General features: G+C 50.0%; 1 protein-coding gene across 5 annotated transcripts in view; it reads right to left on the bottom strand.

Annotated features, from left to right (window-relative positions):
• Positions 1–18333, bottom strand: part of BCL11B (BCL11 transcription factor B) — a 90542-nt gene extending 72209 nt beyond the window's left edge. For 2 of the 5 annotated variants that reach the window (XM_059819678.1, XM_059819682.1), the window contains exons 1-2: positions 18276–18333; positions 4220–4588 (exon numbers count right to left, since the gene is read on the bottom strand). In XM_059819678.1, coding sequence (XP_059675661.1) covers positions 4220–4588; positions 18276–18333 — 427 coding nt within the window. Of the gene's footprint in view, positions 1–4219; positions 4589–9016; positions 9038–18275 lie in introns of those variants that run through there. The other 3 variants (XM_059819681.1, XM_059819683.1, XM_059819684.1) reach the window with 2 other exon arrangements.
• Between the last annotated feature and the right edge of the window lie 3653 nt (positions 18334–21986).

Genomic DNA, 21986 nt, shown 5'->3' with positions numbered 1-21986 from the left:
CCATGAGCCCATCAGGGCTGCAAGGATGACAGGAGATATAATCAGTCAGAGGACAGCAGGAGCCACGTCCCCAGGGCCTTCTTCAGCCAGGACAGGTCACCCGGTTATGCCCAAGATCTGATAAATATGAAAGATGAAAAGAAGTATAAAATACAACTGTGGTCTAATTTTTTCCAAACTACCTGCCAGCGGTGAAGTAAAAGAAGCAGTGACTGATAACTCCTAGACAACTCATTGGCCTGGCTGTGTTTTGCTGTGCAACAATATCTGGTACATCTGTTTGATACTATCACACCCTCTGTACGAGAAGCAGAACTGATTTTCAAACAGGTCAGCCAATTTGAAAAAAGAAAACTTTACAGGACAAACTGCTCCTAAGCAAGCCACGTCCTCCCAGTGCCAGCTAACATGCTACCATACACCTTACAGACAGTAGTAACTAAGTGAAAGCGCCTTGAAAAGCATGGATTTGCAAGTTACCAGTCAGGGAAAGATGATAGACTTCATTATCAGATGGTCTTTAAAAGCGGATTGCGGAGATAAAGCTGCCTTTGTCTCTACTGATATCTAGAAATGTCAGTTGGAGATCTGCATTGCATGCATGCAAATTCTTGCAGACCCCTGAGCTCCACCTGCCTCCCTCGAAGTGGCACAAGGTCTGTTATGTAGTCAAGAGGCATTCAGTGACCAGAGCAAGCAGAGTTACCAAGAAAGAAAGAAAGGAAGGCAAAAAGAAAGAGGGAATGAAAGACCTCAGGACCCCAGAGCACCCTGCGCCAGGGTGAATGCTCAGCGTAGTGCAGCATCCCACCATCTTCATGCCCAGAGGGAAGCGAGGTGCAATGTCAGAGCCCAGCGCAGCACTTGACGTACCCTGCTTGACGTACCCTCGCTACACTCAGCCATGGGAAGCTGTAAGGTTTGGCAGCTTAGTCACACCGCAGAAGGCCGCACAAATAATTTTGACCAAATAAGAAGGTCTACAAAAATAACACAAGACCAATGAAAGGAGCTGAAACCTATTTGAGGGCAGCAGCGGTGGCAGCGTATTTCAGGGAGCCGGAGCAGCGAGTGGGTGATTTCTGGTTTCCCTCTTCAAATATAAAGACTCCATTATCTTTGAACAGCTTGCTTTACACATGGATTGACACATTTATTTTACAATAAATAACTGAAAGTTATCTATGTTTCCTTTACTGTTAATCTACACAAAGAAATAATAAACAGAGCTTGTCTACAAAAATGCAACTACTGCAGTCCTCAGAATTCAATTAAGCTAAAATAATTAATGCTTCCACCATATTAAATTACTTTATACATTTGAGCCACTGAAGTTTTTTTATTCTTTAATCTTTTTCGCCTTTTTATTTAATAAAAAAAAAGTTAGTTTCAAAGTGGGGGGGGGCTGGCTAGGAGGGGGAAAAAGAGCATGATTTGCTGTTAAAATGTAATGGTCTCCTTTAGCTGACACAGCATGTAGAGTGTTTTGTGCCTTTGATTAAAATAACATTTTAAATGCTTTGAACAAACATATCTCCCCATACTTCTAAGGGATTATTTTACATATTTCTTGGTGGAATAAAGAAATTCATTCTTCCTGTCGCAGTACAGAAAGGCTAAGAATATCTTTCGACACATATAAAGTAAAAATACTGTAGGCTGTTGCATTATTACCAAAAAAATAAAAAAATAAAGGGAGGGGGTGGCAGGGTGGGAGAAAGCTGCCTTAGAGATTAAGTTTCCCTTTTATGAAATCGTATTTAGTCTCTTTTTTTAACAAATCTAACAACAATGCTCTACAGCCGCTCACTGGGAAATACCTTTAATGTTAAATGCAGATTCTGATTTTCTTGGCTAATGCAGAAAGCCTTTCTATTGAAATATAAATAAGGGGTTTGGTATATCCCACTAAAGCCTTTCCAGTGAATGACTTCTGTGGGTTTTTCATGGCTACCCTCCATGGCTGTAATGTGAGGCTTTTATCCTACTATTGAAAACTATCCGCTGCTATTAAAAAAAAATATGGAAGGACACTGCACCTTTTTATCTCGGAGCTGGGCTCCTAATTGAGAAAGCATTATTACTGCACTATTTAGTGGATGTCCCTATCTCCGTGCACTGCTGAGAAAATGCCAATCAAATGATAAACCCTTTTATTTTTCTCAATTCAAAATCTTTCCTACATATTTTCATTTGATATTCAGTTTAGTCTGAAAGAGATTAGGTGCTCCAGATTGGCTTTTAATTTTTTTTTTATGCCTTTTCCACATGTGAACATCCCCTTCACCCCCTCCACCAGCAGACTTTCTGCACGGCAAAAGCGTTAGTTATAGTGATGCTGACCCCCAGAAGCTGGGATGGGATGGCACCCTTTGCACTGGGTATAGCCATTGAGGTATTTCACTATGGACTGAACCTGGGAAAAGTAAGAGATGACATCTGGACTGCAACTACAGCGCAGGTCTCCTGGACCAACTTTACTAAACAGTGGGCACCCTCTGCAAGGGGCTGAGTACCATCAGCTCACACAGAGATCAACAGCTATTGAGTGCTCAGCACTATTGAGGAGGCCTTCAGCAGGCTGGAGAAGGTCCTGAATACTTCTCGTCTGATCCCACCAAATGGGAAGGAAATCTAGCCCTCAAAGCTGCTACACCATGAGGTAGTCTTTGCCAAGAAATGCATTCAGAACTGCAAAAGGATGGGGAAAGCTGAAAAAGCATGGGGAAAGCTGAAAAAGAATGAGGAAAGGACAGGGTCAGGTCTTACTGTAGGGATACTTAAAACGCTACAGCACAGGCTGCCACTGCTAATGCCCCAAAGCTACCAGCTGCCCCATACCAAGATGGTGACTGCACCCAAAAAAGATTCCTATAAGACAACAAGGTAGTCAATGGGTGGCATATGCCCTCTCCTAAGAGGGAAGATAATCTGGATATCTGAAGACTGCAGCGGTTCAAAGCCCACATCCTCATTTACATGATAGCCAAGCCCATCAGAGATGCTGGGGACTGCCTCAGAGACCTCCAGTGCTAAAAGCAGGAATCTCTTAAGCTTTAATCTTAAAGATAGGAGCCTCTCACAGGTCTTCTGGGGATCCCCTCATGGGAACATCTGTACTACAGGCAGGATCCTGGACCATCAGATCTAATCCCATAGGAGAATTCCTAGAGAAATCAGGATAGGGGCAGCAAAGACAAATTGCCACTGGTCTTCTGTACGGGATATAGTCAATTTGAACAAAAAAGGCCTGTTTGAGGGGAGATTCTGCTGTGTAACATAAAGCTTCCACTCACTAGCAGGGAGCAGAGCCTTCCTTTCACCGCTGCAGAGGAACACACTGCTGCAGAGGGGAGAAACGCCCTGCGTGACGGAAGCGGCCCCATGCCAGGCACTGTGCAGGAACTGCTGCACAGCAGCTCAACCCAGGTGGATACCATCGCCCGCCTGCCCACCTCTGAGCCAGGGAGGTCCGCTGAGTAAATGTTAACTACACCACTTACGAGAGTTTTAGAAAAAGAAATGCCTGCAATTTGCTCACTGGTCCAGCCCGTGCTCTTGTCTCCTCATTCAAAAGCCCCATTTGGGGCGTGCATGTGAATGGAGGTGTTGCCCACCCAACTCCAGCCACCTGCAGAAGCCCAGGACAGGTGGCACAGGCAGCAATGCAGACCGGGAAGCTGACGTCTACCCCAGCGGAAGGAACAAGCAAGGACTTACTGAACCCCTACTTTAGCCCTCACAACCAAATCTTCTTCCCACTGCAGTCAGTGGGAAGAGGATTTTTCCACTGACTTCAGTGGGGTCGGGATTTGGTCCTTCCCAGTGGGTCTGCATGTGACAAAGGGGATCTGAACTGGACCTAACTGAGCATCTCACCGAAGTCCCCCATCCCACCGCCACTGCCACCTGTTTAAGGACACTCCTGAAATGGTTTCTGACCCCAACTTTCTGCTTTTTCCTACGTGTACAGGATGCCCCTTGGCTCTCCCAGGAGATCGAGAGGCCCCTCTCTCCAGGAGCTGGCCCTGTGCAGGTAGCTACACTGAATTAAACACGGAGTGGACAGCCCTGCTGAGCCCTGCGCAGCCATGAGGATCCTCCAGACCGATGGGTCCTATAAAGACCTGTTACTGAAGCCTCTGTTCCATGGCACTTTCTAGAGGGCTCTCATTAAAAGATTACCTAGGCAGTTGATTGAGTGTAAAACATGCTGTACCTGCAATGTTCTCCTGCTTGGGGCAAATTCCTTTTGTAGGCGTGAGAAGACGATCTTCTTCATCGGGTGTGACTTGGATCCCGATTTCCACTGGCTCTGACACTTTCCTGAGCTCGGCGCGTGAGGAGGGGGGAGGGCTGCTCTTATCCATGCTCTTTTCATAGCAGGCACCACCAGTGCCATTGCACTGTTTTCTCTTGTGCTCTATAAAAACCAAGATGTCTCCCAGCGGGAAGTTCATCTGACACTGTCCACAGGTTAACAAGTCGGGGTCTGTCCCGCCTGCGGCGATGCTGATGCCGCCCGGCTCTGCTATTGCCAGGCTCTCATCCTCGTCGGCGAGTGCCGGTTCCACATGGTCAGCCTCTGCTTTACATGGACAAGGAGAAAGAGGGAGGAAAGGGACGAGAGGAGAAGAGAAAGAGATTGCTTTGAATGTTCACAGACTCTGAAGGATGCATCACAAGAGGCCCAGCCTCCCCCCACCCCCCCGAAGAAGCCAAGCCTGATTAGATCTTTCTTTTATTTTTCAGCTTTTCCACTCTCCCAGAATGATTTCAATATATTTTGCAACCAAGCCTGCCTGAAACTAAATGGAAAGGCTGACCTGGCATAGCTTTCCTGACAGCTCCTTCCTACTGCTGCCAGCGCTGCAAGGATATCAGCAAAGAGCCATTTTGCAAACGTTCAAGCCCCGAGTCACTTTCTGAAATAGTTCCTCTCTTTTTCTCCCACCTTCTCATTCCCACTGCATCTCCCAGCCATCTGGCCAAGGCCCCATCCAGCAAAGCTTATGCACCCAAACCTCTCCTCCTATTTCAGAGAGAGGGGGAAAAATTCCTTGCATGCTCCGAACAAGCAGGATCAGGCTCCACATGGCATACAAAATTAGGACCACCTTGTCCCATTACAAAGAAACCGTCAAGGTGAAATGACCACCCATTAGCACGAATTACAGTAAACTGTTTGCAAGAGTAAGCAAGCAGGATACGGTCTCATGAGAAGTTAAGGGGTTTCAAAAGAGTGTGCAGTGGGAAAGAGAATGAGGCACTTATTTAATGTGCTAGAATATTGGCTGAGCCTGAAATCTCCCACTCGTTTTCCTGATGTCAAATACCCCTGCAGTTGCTATATAGGTTAATAAAAGCTTTTTGTTTAAATCTTGCCCATGGACCTGATCGATTTCGTACTATTACCCCCAAAGACTGGGAAACCATTTCTGAGTGACCGGCATCAGTTTCTAAGAAATAAGTAACTTCTCATTTCACAATTAACAAAACACAGTGCGTTTTTAATGGGTGTTTTGAAGATAATTCTTACATTATAAAGTAATTATGGATCACAATCCATTTATGGGGCAAAACAGGTTTTTTGGTTTGTTTTCTCTTGTTCTGCCATGTAACTGCCAAATCATACAAACCTTGGTCTTTACTCGGGCAAAATTTCCACTGACTTTTGCCTAAGGCTGTTTTGCCTCTGCAAGGACTGTAGGATTTGGGCTGAACAAAACAGAGGAACTAACAGTATGTAAATCAGCGAGTGAGACCTCTAATCGAATCAGGATTAAAGGAATAGGAGGAAAAATGTTCTTTATTAGCCCGAGCGGTTTGCTTATGGATTTCCTGGGGAAAGCAAGTCACACAAATATCTAAAAGAAATGAGTCTGAGATAAACAGATGTTATAATCCAGATCTGGATTCTCCTCCTGGCCGAAAACAAAAGGAGTTTTTGTCCCGCTCTTCACCAAATTGCAAAAAAAACACATAGGAAAGGGACACAAGGTAGAAGGTGAAATGTATTACCTGGCAAGAAAAATAGTTGAGCCTTGAAAAAGGCAGTTTAGAAAAAGAATTGCCCCCATTTTCGCCTTCCAGAATAAATAATTGATCGGTGTATCTACCAGCTGTATTACGAGTTGCATCAGAGCTCACTAACAGCAAAGCAGAGAGCAGCAGCAGCACCAGCCGCAGCAGGAAAAGGACTGGGACCCCAGAGAAGTGCCTGGGCACGGACCATCCTGCTGCAGCAAATGATGGGCACGGTAACGCTTCATTTTCCTAACTCACAGCAAGCTTACCAAATACACAACACAATACTCGTTCTGAAAACAATTAAGTACTTTTTTCCCCTTAATCTAAGTTTAAAAGGGGTTTGAAGACAATACTACGTCATTAATTCACTAATTTATATCATGAAAAGATGCCTCCTTGCCTTAGTGAAAATGTAACCATAACCCTGCGCTGAACAGGGACTGTTGGGAAGGGAGGGGATGCCTGCAAACAGCGTGTCACGATGCAAAAGGTAATTATTTAGTGCTGCGGTTCCCTTTAATGATCTAACATTGAGCAATATTGTTTATATTGAAGAGAGCTTGCACCTTTAATTACCAATTACATATACATCATTTTAGAGCCAAAAGAAAAGGACTGTGAAAAGGGTCCTTTAGAAATGTGCACGCTATTTCTAGGAAGAATTCCTATCTTAATAGAGTGTCAAAATATTAAAAAAAAAAAAAAAACAACACACAGAGAGGCACACACAGGCACACAGACACACACACAGGAGATGGGACAAAGAGCTGGAAAAGACAACACGAAAACAGGAACCAAACCAAGGGTCGTAAGAAAAAAAGGGGGCAGAAGGGGAAAATGCTTGTTACTAGTTTCACCTAACATTCCTGTGAAGTCTCCAGACTAAAGTCTGTCTCTCAAATTACAAAGGCTAAATTTTGGCATTTATGTAACAAATAAAAAGAAAATCGCAGATCTCAACTTTATTATCTTTTTGATGTGAGGATTTATATTTTTTTTTTTGCCTGCGATTTCAGTTGTGCTCTTCAGAAAATGTAGCAAAACTGCTGCATTTGATAAGGTTCCTGACCAGGCATCTGCGGAAACATGAAGGAGGTTTAAACAGCTAAACTGTTGCGAATTCTTTCTTTTCAGTTCTACACTTCATTTGAATATTAGTTAAATCCACATATGCCTCTTCACTTACACTCGCTCACTCTCTCTTTCCAAGGACTCTGCAATGGCACTTTTTTAAAACAACATCTGGTATTCCTTCATATTTTGGCAGTCGTCATATTACCTAAAATCAGCCTTTCGTTTTCTTGGTACGCCGAGCCCTCATGATCAGTAGTAATTGGGTTTCAAACTATCAAAAGATTTTTTTACTCGACTCTATTTCTGATTTGAGCTTAATAAATCATCAAGCATGAGACCAGCCGTGCACCCAACAATGCAGAAGCTATATTACATCCCCTTATTCGAGCTATATTACATCCCCTTATTCAGGATGTGGAAAACAAGACATAAAAGAGTGAAAAACAAAATACTGAATAGGTCTTCAAATGCATTTTATCCATGTCAATTTGCATAATATTTTTTTTTTACTCGGAATAAAAAAAAAGAAAAGGCTTCCTATTGACGACTCAATTAAGCCATTAAAAACCTACATTCAAGTAACATTACAGGAGAGATTTAAAACCCACAAAGGAAAAGAGAAAAAAGCCTGCAAGTCCAGCCCATAATGCATCGGGTCATGCCTGGTTAATACAACAGCCAAGATCTTAGGCCGTTTAAGGAGTCCTTTAATACCAATGGGGCAATTTAGGCCAGTCTCAATCTAAAGTTCTGACTCCACTTGTGTCTGTGGGTTTCAAATGAGTCGCTTCACATTATTTGAATTTAACTCTGTGGTTTTATTGCTGTTTGTTGGTAGCTGGTTTTGGGGCGAGGAGGGTGTTTCCTCATGAGCATTTATTTAAAATTATTTTTTTTTTAAGAAGGAGAAATCAAGCCACACAAAGAAGGAAAATGGAAAACATCTCATCTCCCTTATGTGGGAAAAGGAAAAAAATGCAAACGAGCTGTTTCCAGCCAGGACTCGTGCCCTGGTTCTTCCAGGTGTGTTAAGGTGTGCCTGGCATTTTTCCTGCACCCAGAGATTCCTCCGAAGAGGATTGCCTCGGCATTGCCTGCCGAGGGAGCACAGTGAGTTGCGGATGGGCGACCTGCGGGGATGTGAGTGACACTGTTGTTATCCAATGGCTTCATGAAATTATTGCGACCGGACGATCTAAACCATTTTCTTTACTTTGAAAAGCATTACACTTGCTGGACCCTAAGCAGCATCTCCAATCTCTCTGGCTGCCTACCACGCCAAAATACAGTGGACAAACTCCTTAATTCCATAAAGGCGCTGTTGCAAAACCACCAGCGCTCCTACTTCAGTCTGGTGACATCATTAGAGCATATGTGCCCCATGCAAACAATACTCTCATGCCCAATATTAAAGCGAATGCACATGCTAACTACTTTCTGCCTGTCAGATGTCTCAAAATCCTACCCATTAATAGTGAAAAAGACTGTGTTACTAAAAAGCATTTCTAAGGCCTCTAAGGACAAAACTGTGGATGCTTGTTCATGGGGTTTGGGTGAGGCTGGGTCCAGGCAGCAGTAATTTATTTTCTTGTATTTTTTTTGCACTGCAGAACCAAGGTAAGAAGGGATCTGAAAGTTGCCAACCTATTCTCTTCCTTATTTTTCCCATCCCGCGGTATCAAAAGGAGGCAGAGAAAGGGGGAAGGGGGAATGGTTTGGTGCTGGGCCAAAGCGTTGCGTGTCAAACCTCCCCTCCACGGTCGGCTTCTGCACAAATCAATAACAGGGGGGTTAAGGCAAGCGCTGCCGGTGCCTTTGCCACAGATGGTGGATGGGTGCCCTGCCTGCCCCAGCACCCCACTGCAGCCACTGCCCACCCTTGTGTCCACCTGAGGGGCGAAGCACGGGCTACCTCAGGGGTCACCTGTCTCTGGGACAAGGTGGGGCTGCCTGGGGTCTACCATGGGTCACGGCTCCTGGCGCCCAGGCACAGGAAGCCACCCGCAAGCGTGCCGCAGCACACCAAACATGCCATTCTCTGTGCACAGTCGCTGCTGTCTTGGAGGCACATCCAGACAGAGCTCAGCCTAGTTGGGGAGCGAGCACAACGAAGTGACTTGCTCTTCAGGGTGTTGGCCCAAAGCAGGCCTGAAAATGATGTCCCTTCAATCAACACCCACATGTCACATTTACTGTAATATCAACATGCTTAACGGAAATAGCTCTGATCACACACTCTCTAGCTGGGTTATCGCCGAGATCGGTGTCAGGATCCTTGCTGCACAAAGACTAACGCTGCTCAAAGCAGGCGATGCGGCTCCTCACCGTCGAAGTTTATCAATAACCTGTTTCCAGAGCCTCCCCGCAGCTCCCTGCAGCTGCAAGGTGCAGAGTTGAGCTTATGCCTACATATTGCATCAGCATCACACTCAGCGGTACTAGGCACCGCTTATCTGCCATCAATTTTTAATTTTCCTGAGCACTGAAAAATAATTGTTCAGAGTATTTTATATTTTTTTAAATAAAAGTCTGAGGCTGAGTTGGCCAAAAGAGGCAACGTGATGGGGAAGCCCCAGAAACAGAGGAGCCCGCAGCTCTGCCTCACTTTCCGAGCGACTCTCCGGCATGTGCAAAGTGCACAAAGGCGGCCGGAGCAGCGGCAAACCTCCACCGCACCGCGCGTGGCCCCACTGCAGCTGCCGAGCTGCCGCTGCCCGGTCATCCGCCGCCACGCTCCAGCCCGCCGTCGCCGTCCCCGCGTGCCGGACGGCAGCACAGCTCGGCGGGTGGTGGTGGCTGGCGCGGGCTGGCCACCGACACCTGCCCGCAGCGGCGGGATGGAGCCCACCGCCCCAGCGCAGCTCGCCAAGCCACCGCCGCTGGGTACCGACAGCAAGGGGACCAGAACCCAGCAGTGGAGGGAGGGTGGGAGGAAATAACCCTTTTTGCTCCAGCGCCTTAGCAAGACCCATGCACAGCTGCGAGTTACAGGACTCTCCTGCAACATCGGTAGTCAGACACCTTTTGCAGAAGTAGCCCAAATCTCTCAGAAAGCAGTTTAACCCTCTGTACACACCTGAGAAACAGCAAGCCCGAGCACCACCACAAAGAGCCGGACAACACATCAGGGTTTAAGGAAAAGAAGAAGGAAAACGACACAATAACCATGCCAGACCCAAACAGAACAAAAGCCAAGAATATCCAAGGATCCGCGTGAATCTCCAACACTTGTCAATGTCATTTCATCAGAAACTATGTACAGTGTTAAAGAAGGGAGTGGTGTGTCTTCTCTTAAGTAAACTATACGTTCATAAAAAAATATTTACTGCTTTTGAGAGCGGAAAATGCATAGGCTCTTCTATAGACTGCAGAAGCTGTAAATCTCCGCAGATAAAATGGGATGCGATGATGTGATATAAAAGCATTCTTTGTTCCCCCATGAATACGTTTGTTTTATTTAAAACTAAACGACAACCAAGGCGAGAAAGGAGCGCTCGGTGCCACAAAAGGAGAAGGAGCAGTATTTGGGTACAGGCTTTTAACTGGCGTAGAAAAGGATATTGGAAGTACAGATTCTTACCCAAGGATTTAAAAGGCGTGATCAGAATTAAGTAATTAGTTTTGAACATGTATTAAACACACAACAGCTCTGTTCTTTTCTTAAATATCAGGCTCAGAAGAGACTGTGTTTCTCAATTGTGTATGGCACACTGTTGCTCATATACAATTTTCTTAAGCCTTTCTTTTTACTTTCATTGAAGCATATTCATTATAACATTCAGCGAATTTATGGCTTCTTCCAGTGGCTTAGTAAAAGGGGTCATAAAAAAGTTAAGTAAACCAGTGTGTTTTTTCCTCTCCCTTAACTTTGGATTCCTTTTTTATACTGTGCTGTCTAGTGCTTAGTCTTTGGAAAGTACCTTGGGCATATCCAGCACACACACAAATTATCAGCTGCTCCAGGGAAAAAAAAAAACAACGGAATTTCTTGCACTGAGGCAACTACACAAAAGACTTGCATATGTCAAAAATACAGAACTAAGTCCCTGTGAATGCTGCACCATTAATCAAATCCCCGATCTGGTGTCACTTTTGCCAGTAAAATGATGATATTCTTCTAACCCCCTTCTGCTGGCGCGTGCCTGCAACGCATGAAGTGTGTCCCTCTGCTTTAATTTGTTTTCGGATAGCCTGCTTTAGGCATTTTTTATATATCCTTTGGAAAAAAAAACAAAACAAACAAAAAAAAGCTGCTACTTAAAGCTCCAGCAAGGGTTTACAGTACCAAGCAAGCAACAGCTTTTTGGGAGGGAGGGCAGACAGCGAGCAAATTTAACTGATGTTCAGGAGCTGAACGCACAACTGCCTCTGAGGCTGTAACCGTGGGTGCTGAGGAACGATGTGCAGCCTGCCCAGATACATTTTAAGAAAGTAAATAAACATGAAAGAGGAAGGTGCTCTAGTAAGAGCAGCTGAATGAATCATGCATTTATCAATGCACGCAGTTATTGATGTCTTCTCCCTCGCTCGTTAAAAAGATACATATATATTAATCCGTCTACAGCCAATGCTGATGTTTCACCAAACGCTTTTATGGAATCGCTAACTTTAAAGCAGGTGGTAACCCCCAGCCCCTGTGTATTTTTTCGCGTGCTTTCTCTGGAGGCTATCGAGGGGACACCGAATTCAACTGACAACTGCAACGCAACCCTGGAGAAACAAAACTGCAACCGAAAAGAAGGAAATGCTCCGGCAAGGAGGCAGAGAGACATTTTGGGGTAGCAGATCTCTGCGGGGAGACTTTTCTACCAGGCTTCATCCTGGGGGATTGGGACGGCTGGGAGGCAGAGGAGGGAGCCGGAGGAAGGGGAGCATGGGTGTGCATGCGTTGGGAGGACAGAGGCGACTGGGGGGGGCGGGGGGGGAGGAGAGGGGGATCGTTGTTGCTCTTGGTAAAAGTTAACAGTCGTGGCGTGGAAGTAAAGCCACAATCGGCAAAGTTTGAGGTTTCGGGAGGGGAGAAGGGAAGGTTTTCCCCATGGCTGGGGAACGCTAGCATCAGCAGCGGCCCAGGCACTGTTCTCTTCAGCTTACCGGTCTGTCAAACGAGCTGGCTGCTGTCTATATGCTTCCAGCTAGCTCGATTCAAACATTAAATGAAGTAGAGAAATCATCAGATAAATTGCTGGCCCTCTCTACCCAAGAGTGAAGGGTTTTTGTACAGCTGATGACAGCCCTGATCTTTTGTCTGACCTAATTTACTTCTCTTTCGGGTTAGAATAAAGCATGCTTTCCTGTCACGGGATAACCTCCATGCACATATCGCGCCCTAAAAACAAGACGACACTTGTGCTATGTTAACAATACCATAACTTGATTAATTTCTCAGGTTGGGTGAAATAAACATTCACTGATCAAAGCTTCCCATGTGTATGCCGCGAAATTATATGTCTGGGCAAGAAAGTGTCCCGCTAAAGTCCGTCCACGACGTGCAAGCCAACTGCAGCAGAGAACAGCACAAGCCCGGCAGAGCAGCCTGTGAGCTGCTCAGAAGCAACTTCTACATGACAGATGTGATTTCGTGTTTATTTCTCTAGAAAAAAATGCTTATTTGCATTTGCAGGAACTGCAAATTTTTTTGCTGTAAGGACCTGAAGATCCAAGTACGGTAAACTATCTAATATCAAATCCTCTCAGCAGGGGTACATGTGGCTTTCTGACATGTAATCAGCACCACATTATGTACCTGTATGTCTGCTTTATTGCTGTACATACCTTCTCCCAGAACTCCAGCTTCCTCGCTCTGTGTTTTTACATCCACTGGAACAAACAAGCGGATCTCCGTGGGGTTCTTTTCCCCCCGCGCACAGAGACTCGCTCAAGTACAGGTATCATTACCCCGATCGCTATCTGACAACAACAAATTGAGAATTTAAACGGTGTATGTTGACAATAAAAGGCATTGTTAAAAACTAATTTTAATTAAAAACTCCTGTCCGCCCGAGTCAATTCATCAGCCGCGATTTCGCTAAAAATAGATTCGCCTCGCTCGCAGCGCCTCTCAGCTAGCGCCATATAGATCTTCGCATGAAAAATCAATGCTACAAGTTTACCCTGAAAACATTTTGCAGCAGCGCAAACTGCCTGCGCCGCGGCTGTTCCTTCCCCGGGCAGAGCATCCCGAGCAGCCGCGGCGGCAGGGCCGGAGCCAGCCCTGCCATGACACGGGCTATGAGCTCCCCCTAGTCGTCAGCAGCCGCCACTTGCAGCCGGGGCTCACGGCAGGCTTGCCAGGCAACCAAAAAAGCCAGCAAAGTTTATTTCGGAGTGTATTTTCCATCAACAAACACCACAGAGCGCAAAGCAGGCCAGGTAGGAAATGTGGAAGAGATGCGAACGTCTGGTGCGAGGCATCTTTTAGGGAAAAGGTTGGCTAGCAGCAAGCTCAGCCCTGGGAAGAGCCGCTGAAGAGGTGTCAACTGAAGTCGGTAACTGATATCAATAATTTGTACCACTTCTACGAGCGCGCACCCCTCTAAGTCATAATTATTGTCAAATATGTCACAAGACAACCCTTTGTTCTGCGGAGAAACATACATTTTGTGCAAGACAAAGGCTCCAACCATTCCCGTTAAAGGCAGCCAGGTTGTAAAGTCTTGAAGACTTTTATTTCTCAATATTTAAATAAGCCTGACAAAATATGCCCTGCATCTGCCGACCAGCAAAAAAACGCAAAATGATTTCTCACCCACTGTACGTCTATGTAAGCCACTGCGCACATCAAACAAAAAGGACAAAACAACCTAGAGCCACAAGCTAGTTACTCTGCACCAGTTTTTACAAAATATTTTAAAAGACCAGAAACTATGACAATGTGCCAGTATTTTTTTTTAATCTTGTAATTCCAATACAAATATATTCAAATGAAAGGCAACCTGGAATTCGACAGCACACAACTTTTTTTTTTCCTGTCCTGTTTAAAGCTAACATATGTAACATCTTTTAAAAGCACATTAAGCTTTTCTGTGCACAACTATGCGGGTATTACGAAAAAGTCAGCCATTTCCAAAATAATAAGAAGTTCCTCTCTAATTCTTCAGTCACAGCTTACATTCTCTTTGTATCAGCGTTGATTATATCGCTGTAGGGTTTTTTTCTGTAGGAAAAAGTGCATTAATTGCACTAAATCTAAATGCATTTTAAGAGAAGCTCCTTGAATCAATTTGCAAAACTTTGACATGCAAAAAATTGTAGGGTGTTGTAAATTATTATTTTTAATGACTACGTACAAATACAAAGTGAGAAAGGAAATTATTACTCTTCCTAGGGAACCTGTTGACCAGGTACTGAAGAGCCTCCTTGGGAAACCTGGCTCTCTACCTGGAATTGTATGATTTTACTGTGCCTTTCTCTCCTAATCTTTGCTGCTGCTCTACAGAAATGTTCTTGCTTTGCCGCCTTCTGCAAAACTGCTATCAGCGAGCTTTTCACATGCTCTCGCCTTTCACATTTCCTTCAAACGCAAAATGCAGGGCTAGTTTGAAGACAGATTTCTCAAGTTAAAAAAAGATCTTAAGCTGGAAAATCAGCAATTTGAATCAAACCAAAATAACGTTTCTTTTCACAGAGCAGCTCAACAGCTTAGCCTCCTCTTCTCTACATGATTGCCTCTTTTGCTTTGTCCACCCATTTAAGTGAGCTCAGCTACCAAGTTTGTTCTGTCCACCACCTCTGAAGAAAGGTCCAGAGCTGCTCTTTTCTCTCCATGTGTTTCCCGTCTTTTTGTCCTGCACATGCATCCATTACTGGCTGCCTGGGTGAGCCTGGCAAGGGCAAACAGGCCACTCCGTTCTGCAGTCTTAAAAACCACTGTGCTAATGAGACGCTGCAGTTCTGGAGCACAACTACATTGCTGCTTTTTGTGTTTGTTTGTTTGCCTTACACTCAGGATCTAAACGTTTCTCTGAACACCAAGAGCAGGAAACCCAATAAACTCCAGTTGAGCAGTGTCAGAAAACCCTTCTCTCTCTCTCTCCCCATCTCTCTCCCAATCTCTCTTTCCTTGCCTGGCACAGACCTCCAGTCCATCCTGAAATGCAACTCTCCTGACAGATGCCAAAAAGGGAGAGAGAGAGGGGGGAAAACAAGCCCAAGCTAAACACGCCACAAATGCAAGATTGCAGGAAACAGTATCAATTCATCCCGGCTTTGGGGGCTTGGCTTGGGGTTGCCTTTATTTTGTTGTCAGTGTTTCGGTTTCCCATTCCGTTGCCCGCTACTTTCCAAACTCCCCCTCGCAGAGGACAGTCTCCCCGGCTGCTTTGCCCCCACGAATGACACCTTCCCGAGGAGTGCGGGGATTGCGAACCCCCCCTCCTGCCAGCCTGCAGCTGAGGCTCAGCGCCTGTGCGCTGAAATGCCTGCGCTTCTGCTCCCCCAGCCCCAACCCCAGCCCCAGCCGCAGCTCCCCCCCGGCTCCCACCCCCTCCTCCCCTGGATACCTTCATTTTTTTCTGCCACTGTTCAGTATGCAGCCTGATTTCTCCGCCAGCTTCCTCAGGATGGAGAGATAGAGAAATACAAGAGGGGAGGGAGGGAGGGAAGCTGCGTACCGCTCTGCTCTCCATTCCTCCCCAGCCTCCCCGCTAAACCCATTGTACACGCAGCTCCTCGGCACCTTTTAATGCTCTCCTGCCTCATTATTTACTTTCAAGTAAAGCGATCAGAAAAGGAAATCAAATTGGAAGAACAAACCTACCTGGCTCTCTTCTCCACCCCACCTCCCCCCCCCCCCCCCCCAGCAGCAACAGCAGCCAGAAAAGAAATGTTTCACCCCTTTAAACAAATTCAGACGTGCACAACAAACCAGATTTTCCGCACACCCCCTTTCAACACCCCACATCTCCTCGCAACTGAGACAGAAAAGAAGTGGGAGAAATTGCACAGGGCGATTTAGAGGGGTTAGGTTGTTGATGCTTTTTCCTAAAAAAGAAGCAAAAAACAAAAAGAAAAAAAAAAAAAAACAACAAAAAAGGGAAACTCATTTTCCAAACCTGATGGTTAAAAACAAAAATGCAATTAACGAAGGGGAGGGAGTTGAGGAGGGGGGAATCCACCTTTTATGGTGATGCAAATCTGACTCAAAAATAACAATGAATTAAAACCAAACCCCCCCAGAAAGAGCTGAATACCAGATGCATCTTCATTTGTGTTCCACCAGCTGATGGGCTGGGGGGGGGGGGGGGGGGGGGGGATGATGAACGGGTTAAAAAATAAAGGCGCACACCAAAAAAAAAAAAGGAAAAAAAAAAAAGGGAAAGACAGAGCGAAAGAAACTGAAATTTCGGGACCCAAACCGTCCCCGCAGAACCCTCCGCTACGAAAAAAAAAAAAATCTCACAGGAGGTGGAAAAATTATATACACACATATATCTCGATTCCCAAGGAAATCTTACAAACAGAAATTTATCACCGGTAACAAAGAAAGAGAGGAGCTCGCAAGCACCAAATGCTCCTGGCAGATGGCTCCTATTCTTGGCTTTCAGGGGAGGGGAGAGAAGCCGGGGGAATATTTTATTTATTTATTTAAATTCTTTAAAATCTCAACATAAATATTCGGATCCGCCGCGGCTCAGGCTCAGCCCCGGGCTGGCTTCGTGCGCGCCGCCGCCCCCCGCAGCACAGCAACTTGCGGACTCGTCTTGCGGGGGGGGGGGGTGTCCGGCTGGCCTTCCCGGGGGGTGCGGGACCCCATCCCGGCCTCCGCCCCTCAAACCTCCCCACGGCGCGCCGGGCATTTTCTACCAGCCCCCCCAAACGGGTCCGATGCTATAGGAGGGAAATGGGGGACCCCCCACCCCCCCCCTCCCCCGTGCCCCGGTGGCGGCGGAGCAGCGGGGAGCGCTGGGAGCCCCGCGCCCCGGGAGGCGCCCGCACCCCCCCGGCACAAGCCCCGCGGGGACGGGAGCGGCGGAGCAGCGGAGCGGGGCGCCCGGCGCGGGGACCTGCCCCCGATTCTGCCTGCAGGCGCTCGCCCCTCTCCCGGGGCTTTAGGGGTGGGAACGGGGAGGAGGGGGGATGCTGGAGCGGGGGAGGGGGGGGCACCTCCTTCCCTCCCCCCGCTTTATCTTTTCCTTCCCTATTTTTTTTTTGGGGGGGGGGGGGCGGGGGGGGGAGGATATGTGTGTGTTTTCATTTCACAATGGGAGCTTCGGCAAAGTGCAGCCTCCGCTCCTGCCCCGGCTCCCGAGCCGGTGCCGCTGCCCGGCCCGCATTTCGTGCCCTCCAGCCCCGTCCCCCGCCTCGGCTCTCCCCGCGCCCCCCGCCACCGACAGACACCCCCGCCCGCCCCCGGCCCCTCTGCAGCCCCTGCCCTGCCTCTAGCCCTAACCGAGCTGATCCTGCCTTCCCCCCGCTTCGGAGGAGTTACCTCCCCCGCCGGCGATGCACCTGGGGCGGGCAGGGCGCAGCCTGCCCATCTACCTGCCCCGCGTCCCCGCGCCGGGGGGCTCGGCGCCCGCCGCTGGCGGGCCGCGCTGCCCCGTCCGGCCCACCGCCTCCATGTGCTTCCCGTTAAGCCCCCCGCGGCCGCTCCGCTTCTCCCCCCTCGCTGCCCACCTTGATCCGCCTCCCCCCCCCCCCCCCCCCCCGCCCGGCCCGGCTGTCACGCCGAGGCAAGGCGCTCGGCCAACTTTTCCCACCGCTCCGCGCTGCTCCCGGGGCGGGGAACGAGGAGCGGGGCCGGCGGCGAGCGGCGGAGCCCCGGCGGGGTGGCGCGGCCCGGCCCGGCCCGGAGCGGCGCGCCCGGCTCCACCGCCCCCCGCACACGCACCCGCTCCCCGGGGGAGCCCCACGCCACGCCGCGCTCTCCCCGCCGGCAGCGCCTTCCCCGCTGCACGCCGCCTGCCTGCCCGCCTCACCTCCGCACCGCTGCAAAAACGCACAGCAAACTTCGGGCTTCTCCCCCCCTCCACCCCCAGCCCATCCCCCCTAGCCACACACCCCCCTCCCCTCTTTAATTCCCTTCTCCTCTCCCTCTCTCTGAAGTCATTTACCAGCTTTGGTTGCTCCTGGAGTCTCTTCCCCCCCACCACCCCCCCCCAACGGCTTCCTCCCCTTCCCTAATTTTGCTCCTCGATTTCGGCTCGGTCTGGTTCCAAGTTCAAACTTACGTGTGATAATCTCTCTTTGTGACAAGTGCTGCGGGTTTCCCTGCTTGCGACGGGACATTGCCCTGGCATTTACACTGGCATCGCCTGGAGAGCTGCACTGGTTTGGGGGGATGTGTTGGGGGGGCGATCCTCCTCCTCTTTTTTTTTTTTTCCTCTTTCTTCTTGTTCTTCTTTATCGAGTTGTTCTTCTTTCAAAAAAAAAAAAAAAAAGGAAAAAAGCCTCCTTTTTGTTGCTGCTGTGGTGCACTGGATGGGATCCCCTCTCAATTAAAAATCATCATCATCATCATCATCAGGAAAAGCTCTTTCTTGCTCTTTTTTTTCCTCTCTCTTTCACACACTCTGTCTTTTCTCCACTGCTTCTGCCACTTGGACTTCCAGATCTCTTCTTGAACTTAGGAGGATATGCACCGCCAGTGACACTTTTCTCTTTCCCTCTTTCCAGAGTGCTTGGCAAATTGGCAAGTGCGCTTTTCCACCAGGAGGGTAAAAAAGAAAAGAAAAATTAAAAATAAAAATTAAAAAGCGAAAAAAAGCAGGAATATCAAAAAAAGTACTAGAATTGGGATTGCCCCCACAGACAAAAATTGCCAAAAAAAGATCTTTTTCAGAAATTGACCCTTGCTGGGTAGATATATAGAATTTTTTTGAAAAGGGGTAGCCAAAACTGTGTCTCCTCTTTCCCAGTTCAAGTGGCACTGCTTTGCCCTGGTGCTTTTGGATTGCCAGTGCTCCTGCACCACTTTGCACTCTTCCCCCCTCGCCTGGCACTGGGACTGGAAGGAAGGAAGCCCCCAGTGCAGCTGGGCTGGTGCTGGCTATTACTATTATATATTGCAATGTGAAGATGGCGGAGTCCTGGTTCTCTGGGAGCGCTCTGTCTCTCTATGGCTGGGGCTGCCTCTGTACAATGGGATAAAATTCAAGTTCAAGTGCGGACGTGACGTTTAATCTGCACTAGAGACAAAAAGACCCAGAGAGTAGGAGCACTGGGGGCGACTAGCGGTGGCTTTTTAACATTGTACCCTGCAAGAGAACAAGAAACGCCACTCGCACACACCCGCACTCGCACACACACGCACACGCACACACACTCGCGCACAAACTAAGGCACATGCAGCGCTCGGGAGCCGCTCCGGGCTTTGTGCAGCGCGGCTCTCTCGGCTACGCGGAGCGCCGGCAGCGAAGGAGGCGCGGGGGGGGCGGGGGGGGGGGCGAGGAATAAATCCGCATCCTCACGCACGGCCAAACTTCCCCGAGCCCGGCGCCGGCCGCAGCGGGGGCGGCTCGGGCGGGAGCGGCGGGGCGGCCCGGCCGCGCTCGGGGCGGGGGCGGCTGCCGGGGGCCGCGCTGCGCCGCGCCGGGCTCCGCGGCCGGCGGCCGAGGGAGGCGCGGGCGGGAGGCTGCGGCGCGCTGCCCGCCGGTGCCGCCGCCTCGCCGTTACTCATTGCGGCGGCCGGTCTCCGCCGTCCGGGCTCGGCGCTGGGTCGCGCTCCCCGCCGTCCGCGCCCGGGAGCGGCAGCTCCCGAGGGGTCTCGGGCTGCTCTTCCCTCCGGGCGCCGCCGCAGCTCCTCGGCGGCGAGCACGTTCCCCCTGCATTTCTTTCAAACAGTTTTACACCACCACAAATAGCTGTGTGGGTTGGGGAGAGCGGTTTTTTTTTTTTTCCTCCCTCCTCTCTCCCTACCCGAAGTGTGATGGTAGCGGGACACGCGCGCACACACTCCCGATCCGCACACACGCTCCGACCTTCTTCTCCCACTCCCCCCCTTCCCCTAAATTCCTGGCAGAGAGGATTTTTCCTTGGGGAAATTAGAGTCTCAGCCACGAATCGAGAGACGCCGAGTTCCCAGAGACCGCATCCCGTGCACTTTTCCTCCTATTTCACACGCAGGTAAATGCCCACAACTGCGTGCGCTTCTAACTTGGGAGATTCTTGGAAACCAACTTTTCCCCCTCTACCTCCGCTCTCCCAGCCCATATCCTGCCATTATTTTTTTTTTTTTCCTCTCTCTCTCTCCCCCAGACAAGGAAATTGTTTGGTGCAAACAGCTTTTCAGCACCAGGTCTGGACAGGGCGAGGGGAATGGGGAGAGGGGGAGGGCTGGGGGCTTGAAAGCAGATGGAGCAGAAACCCAAGAAACCCAGCCTCCACCCGGAGCACGCTAGGAGAGCCGCTCTGCGGTCGTGTCATTTACTTTCCACGTTAAATGAATATCTTTTGGTATTAAATCGCATGAGAGCCTTGGGGGGGAACGACCAGAATTCATCTCGGTGCCCTTAATCAGCTCTAAGAAGAATTTGGCTAAACAGCAACGCTCTCGCCTCCTCCAGCAAATCTGCCTCTTCCTCCCCGCACCCGCCCGCCCGCTCACAGCTCGCATGTCGGCGCTGCCAGCCCCCGGCCCCCCGGAGCCCGGCCCGACGGCACGCCGAGGGCTGCCGGGGCCCCCCCCAGCTCCCAGGCCGGGCGGTGGGCGCCGGGCCAGCCTTGCAGTGCCCTCCTCTGCCCCGGCTCAGCCCTCCGCCTCTATTAACGCACGGCGAACGCGTAAAACACATTTAACGGCGCTTAAGCTGGCTAGATTCTTCGCCGTGTGCGCTTTGGGTTTTCTTGCAGGGTCCTGCAAAGGAAAATGAGCGTGGAGATGGCAGGGGCTCGGCGCCGCCGGGCAGGGGAGGGACGGGAGCCGCGGCCCCCGGGCCCCGCGGGGATGCGCCCGGGGCCGGCCCTGCGGGGCAGCGTCGTCCGAGCCTGCGGGGGCCGGGATGCGGCACCCTCGCGGGGGGGCAGAGGGAAGGGGCTCCCCTCCGCTGGCCTCCGCACCCGCGGGGAAGGGGGCCCGGGCAGGTCAGCGGGGACGGGGGCTGACCTCCCGCCTCTCCCCCCTTTGATCCCTCCTCTCCTCCCGGCTGGCGAGGCCGAGAGGCTTTGTGTGGCTGTGCCTGCCGTGCAAAGCGCGGCCGGGCCACTCCGCGAGGCTGCGGCCGCAGTGACGGGGGGGTTGTGGGGGGGTGTCACTTTCCACCCTCGGGGGTGCGAAGTCCGGCTCGCCGCGGCTGCGGCCCTTTCTCAGCGAGCTGCAGGAAGCTGCACCCCTTCGGAGGGCAGCTTATCGGGAAGTTACTGGGCATCATCTGTTGATTAACCAGTGTCTGCCAGTGGGCACTGACAGCAGGAGATAAGGGCCGGCAATGATTGACCAGGCGGGCGCCCCGGCTGCCTGGGACGGCGGGGCCGCCGGAGCCCCCTCCCGCCCGCACCGCCTCGCCGGCTGCGGGCAGGGCCGCGGTGGGGGGGTGAGCCCCCAGCCTGCCTCCTCCTCCTCCTCCGAAAATACATCCCAATAGGGAGAAAAAAAAAAAATTCCAAAGTGATTTCTCAGTCTCCTCTTTCCTCCCCTGTCTGGCACTTGTGATCATTAGCACTGAAAGCTGTTAATGTCTTGTCTCACAGCTCCCCCTTTAGTCTCTCTGCTCTCCCTGTCTCGCGTTCAAAGCCAGATCAATAGCAGGCTCTTTCTAACCTTGACCTATCCCTCGACCCGCCTCCATCTGCCGCTGGCCCCGCGTTTGTGTCTCTCCCCCCCCGCCGCAGCCGGTGGCAGCAGCCCCGCAAGAGGGGCCGGGGTCCCCGGGGGCTGCCCCGGCTGCGGCGGCCCCCGACATCGCCCCGCTTTGTCCCGGGCTGCGCGGCCGTGCTGAGCGCCC

The sequence above is a fragment of the Gavia stellata genome, chromosome 7, assembly GCF_030936135.1.
Source record: "Gavia stellata isolate bGavSte3 chromosome 7, bGavSte3.hap2, whole genome shotgun sequence".
NCBI lineage: Eukaryota > Metazoa > Chordata > Aves > Gaviiformes > Gaviidae > Gavia > Gavia stellata.
Note: the sequence above shows the minus strand (reverse complement) of the source record. Positions and strands in the feature narration are given on the sequence as shown.